Source organism: Nematolebias whitei, unplaced genomic scaffold (assembly GCF_014905685.2).
Source record: "Nematolebias whitei isolate Nwh7 unplaced genomic scaffold, NemWhi1 Nwh_scaf_4318, whole genome shotgun sequence".
NCBI classification, from domain to species: Eukaryota; Metazoa; Chordata; class Actinopteri; order Cyprinodontiformes; family Rivulidae; genus Nematolebias; species Nematolebias whitei.
The window spans coordinates 1-4,560 of record NW_023622863.1 but is presented as its reverse complement, the minus strand read 5'-3'; the positions used below and the strand labels follow the sequence as shown (position 1 = coordinate 4,560).

The 4,560-nt window shown below is 42.7% G+C and overlaps 1 protein-coding gene across 1 annotated transcript; it reads left to right on the top strand.

Annotated features, from left to right (window-relative positions):
- Positions 1–8: 8 nt before the first annotated feature.
- LOC119429638 (protein NLRC3-like) lies at positions 9–3,518 on the top strand (the record flags this gene model as incomplete). The annotated part of the gene is made up of 2 exons (XM_037697230.1): positions 9–1,453; positions 3,345–3,518. Coding segments are annotated over 2 exons (1,619 nt in total), but the record flags the coding sequence as incomplete, so codon positions are not given.
- Positions 3,519–4,560: the final 1,042 nt, after the last annotated feature.

The window sequence follows — 4,560 nt, the reverse complement described above, 5'->3', positions numbered from 1 at the left end:
CTCTGGACTGGGCTGAAGACAAAGCCAACCAGGACATCCACTTCATGTTTCCATTCACTTTCAGAGAGTTGAACGTGCTGAAAGAGAAGAAGTTCAGCTTGGTGGAACTTGTTCATCACTTCTTTACTGAAACCAAAGAAACGTGCAGCTTTGAAGACTTCCAGCTTGTGTTCATCTTTGATGGTCTGGATGAGTGTCGACTTCCTCTGGACTTCCACAACAACCAGATCCTGACTGATGTTACAGAGTCCACCTCAGTGGATGTGCTGCTGACAAACCTCATCAGGGGGAAACTGCTTCCCTCTGCTCGCCTCTGGATAACCACACGACCTGCAGCAGCCAATCAGATCCCTGCTGAGTGTGTTGCCATGGTGACAGAGGTCAGAGGCTTCACTGACCCACAGAAGGAGGAGTACTTCAGGAAGAGGTTCAGAGATGAGGAGCAGGCCAGCAGGATCATCTCCCACATCAAGACATCACGAAGCCTCCACATCATGTGCCACATCCCAGTCTTCTGCTGGATCACTGCTACAGTTCTGGAGGACGTGTTGAAAAGCAGAGAGGGAGGAGAGCTGCCCAACACCCTGACTGAGATGTACATCCACTTCCTGCTGGTTCACACCAAAGTCAAGAAGGTCAAGTATGATGGAGGAGCTGAGACAGATCCACTCTGGAGTCCAGAGAGCAGGAAGATGATTGAGTCTCTGGGAAAAGTGGCTTTTGAGCAGCTGCAGAAAGGAAACCTGATCTTCTATGAATCAGACCTGACAGAGTGTGGCATCGATATCAGAGCAGCCTCAGTGTACTCAGGAGTGTTCACACAGATCTTTAAAGAGGAGAGAGGCCTGTACCAGGACAAGGTGTTCTGCTTCATCCATCTGAGTGTTCAGGAGTTTCTGGCTGCTCTTCATGTCCATCTGACCTTCATCAACTCTGGACTCAATCTGATGGAAACTAAAGCCAAGATGTCTTTAGGTTTGAAGAAACCAAAACTAAAATATCTCCACCTTTGTGCTGTGTACCAGGCCTTACAGAGTCCAAATGGACACCTGGACTTGTTCCTCCGGTTCCTCCTGGGTCTTTCACTGCAGACCAATCAGACTCTCCTACGAGGCCTACTGACACAGACAGGAAGTAGCTCACAGACCAATCAGGAAACAGTCCAGTACATCAAGAATCTGATCAGTGAGAATCTGTCTGCAGAGAAAAGCATCAATCTGTTCCACTGTCTGAATGAACTGAATGATGGTTCTCTAGTGGAGGAGATCCAACAGTCTCTGAGTTCAGGAAGTCTCTCCACAGATGAACTGTCTCCTGCTCACTGGTCAGCTCTGGTCTTCATCTTACTGACATCAGGAAAAGATCTGGATGTGTTTGACCTGAATAAATATTCTGCTAAAAAGGAGCATCTTCTGAGGCTGCTGCCAGTTCTCAAAGCCTCCAACAAAGCTCTGTAAGTACAAACACAGTGAGATGTTTCTAAATGAATAATATGTCAAATGAAACACAAACTGTAAGGTAACTTGTCATGCAGAGTAAAACATTAAAAATAGATTCTGCATCTATCAAACATCTGTTTTAGGTTTGGGTTTACTCCGTTTCCTCCCACAGAACAACATGCAGGTTTGCTTCATTGGTGACTCTAAATTGTCCCTAGGTGTGAGTGAGAGAGTGAATGGTTGTCTCATTTGTCTCCATGTGTCTTTGTGATGGACTGGAGACCTGTCCAGGGTGTCACCCATCTTTCAAACCTCCATCTTCTGGAGATAAGTAGCAGCTCCCTTCAAGCCATGAAGGAGAATCAGGTAAAGAAACTGGATCTATAGATGATATTTCTGCAAGAAAATCTTTCAAGAAGAAACATCAGGAAAACATGGAAAATTTCTTTATTTATTACTTTTCAAATCATATTGACCCTGGTTGACCGTTGACTTGGAAGATGGTTTTATTTTTGGCTCCATGTGAAAATGAGTTTGACCCCCCTGACTTCAAAGGTCACACAGCTTTAGAAGGTCATGTAGAACTGAAGAACTGTTCTTAGTTCTTAAAGACTCCTGAGAAACGAGTGTGTTTCTGTGAACCCAGGATTGTTTCATTCTGAGAGTCCAGGATTGTTTTGATCTTTGAACCGAGTATCGTGTCACGTCTTGTGAGTTGAAAGTAGAGTTACATCCTGTTCAAAGTCAAACTCAGCTGTTTCCCAACAACAAACCAACAAATGCTTCCCAGCTTTTCCAGCACTGGTCACTCTGGATGTAACTTCCAGTCAAAGTGACAGATAGGTCACTGGTCAGACAGACTTCCACGCTGAGTTCAACCAGTGTTTCTCAGACGTCACAGAGTTAGAAGCAGACCTTGAGCTGCTTTGATCTTTGCTTTAGTTTCACAGCAGATGTTCCTGCAGATGTTCAGTTGGAGCTGACTGACATTCAGTGTGACTCTGTTCTCAAGCAGAAGTTCACCACGTCCACACTGGACAGCTTCTACAGCTCACTGAAGGAAACACAGTTTACACACATGTTCAGACACACACAGGAGGGGTTGGTTTTATTTGGCTCCACTTACATCTGAACAAACATCTGAGAACTGAGTTGTTCTCTCTTGTCCTTTGGGACTGTGTTACCTGCAGAGCTCCACTGCAGATCATCTTTCATTTTACTCATCTTTAATAAATGTTTTACTAACAGATCATCATTGTAATTCTTCTTATTTATTAACCTTCAGGTAAAAAGTAACTTTGTGCATTTTATATGAGTAGTTTATTTAAAAATCTTTTGTTTTATAATTTCAGAGCCTTTTAGGAACCAAACAGCTAAACCTCAATAATAAATGATGAAAGAGATGTGAGTGTAAACCTGATGATTTAAAGCAGACATATAACTGTCAACAGCAACATTATTTGTGTTCCTGCATAAAGATCAGTCCCATTATTTCCAACATGTTCCACCCAGCTGATGTCCTGGAGGAAAAACTCCTCCAGTTCCTCGTGTCTCATGTCAGACTCATCAGTCTTTACTGGACTCTGATGGTTTAATAAACAGGACAGAGGACAGAGAGAGACATGACTGGAATCAAACCAGCAGCTTTGGTTCCTGCAGAAAACACTGAAGACAATAATCAACAAGGACCCCTCCCTTCACCCCCCAATGACAGCAGAACAAAGCTGCAGCTACGAGAGACACTGATGAGAAATATTTCATCCCATCAAACAGAGAAGATGAACTGAAGCTCTGAAGTGAAGGAAAAAAGTCCAACAGGAAGAGTTCAACTGGTTTCTCTTCTAATCTGAACAGAACTGGTCATTTATCAGGATGAAATCATTTTCTTTTTATGTGTCCTGACAGACTCTCTGGCTGTGGACTCTCAGAGACTCACTGTGAAGTTGTGGCCTCAGCTCTGAAGTCCAACCCCTCCCATCTGACAGAACTGGACCTGAGCTTCAATGACCTCGATGATTCAGGAGTGAAGATTCTGTCTGCTGGACTGGAGAGTCCAAACTGTAGACTGGAAAAGCTAAGGTGATTTAAATGACAATTTGTTTTTCACTAAATTCACTTTCAGTTCTTTACTTCAGTTTGATCATTTTACTTAATTGATTTTTGGGATTTATCTGAACATAAAACCAAAGATATGAAAATGTGTCCAAGTGTCTGTGAAGAAATGTGATCATTTGTCTCCAAAGGTCCAAAGTGAAGTCCAGATGTCAGAGGGATGTTGTTCTCAGTTGTGTGTAACTTTGGAAGAAGCAGACAGAATTAGTGTCAGACTGCTGAAGCTTCATATTAGTGTCAGCTGAACTCACGAGTGGATTTGTGTCAGGAACAGAGCGTTCACTTTCAGTGTGAACAGCAGGATTCACAACTGTTTGATATGATACATGACTGTTGTTGGTGTTGTTGTTGTTGTTGTTGTTGTTGTTGTTTGTGGTGGTGTGTGTGTTCATGTGTTTTTTAAGTTTTTACAAAATATGCACGGGGAGAACATAACTCCACACAGAAAGACCCCAGGGGGGAAGGGAACCTGCAACCTTCTTGCTGTGAGGCAACAGCTCTAACCACTGCTCCACTGTGCCGCTCCTTATTCCATGAATCAATAAATGTAATTAATTCAAAGTTTCAGGAAATAATCTGGATGTTCGTCTACAACTGATTAACTTCTGGACTCAACTCGACTCTAAACGATCTCCACAGTAAAACAATCTTATCAAACACAAAAATGACTCAAACTTTGTCATTTCTCAACATCAGATGATTTGAATCTAAAACTCTGACATGAAAGGCAGCGGGGGATATTTTTCTCTTTTGCTTTTTCATTTGAAGGTTTCCTGTCTCCTCGTTTGTCAGAATCAATCTGTCACAAACATTCAGGCTTCACTGGTTCTGTGTTGTCAAATTTCCCACGGACCTTGAACTAAACTTCTAGTGAAGACTGAAAGAAAGCAGCACACCATGATGTTCTCTTCTGCTCAGAGGATCCTAGACTGTCTTCAGTCACACAAAGAAACATCAGTGCAGCACAAAGAAACATCTGGATTTAGAAAAACACCATGCAAGAAAAAAG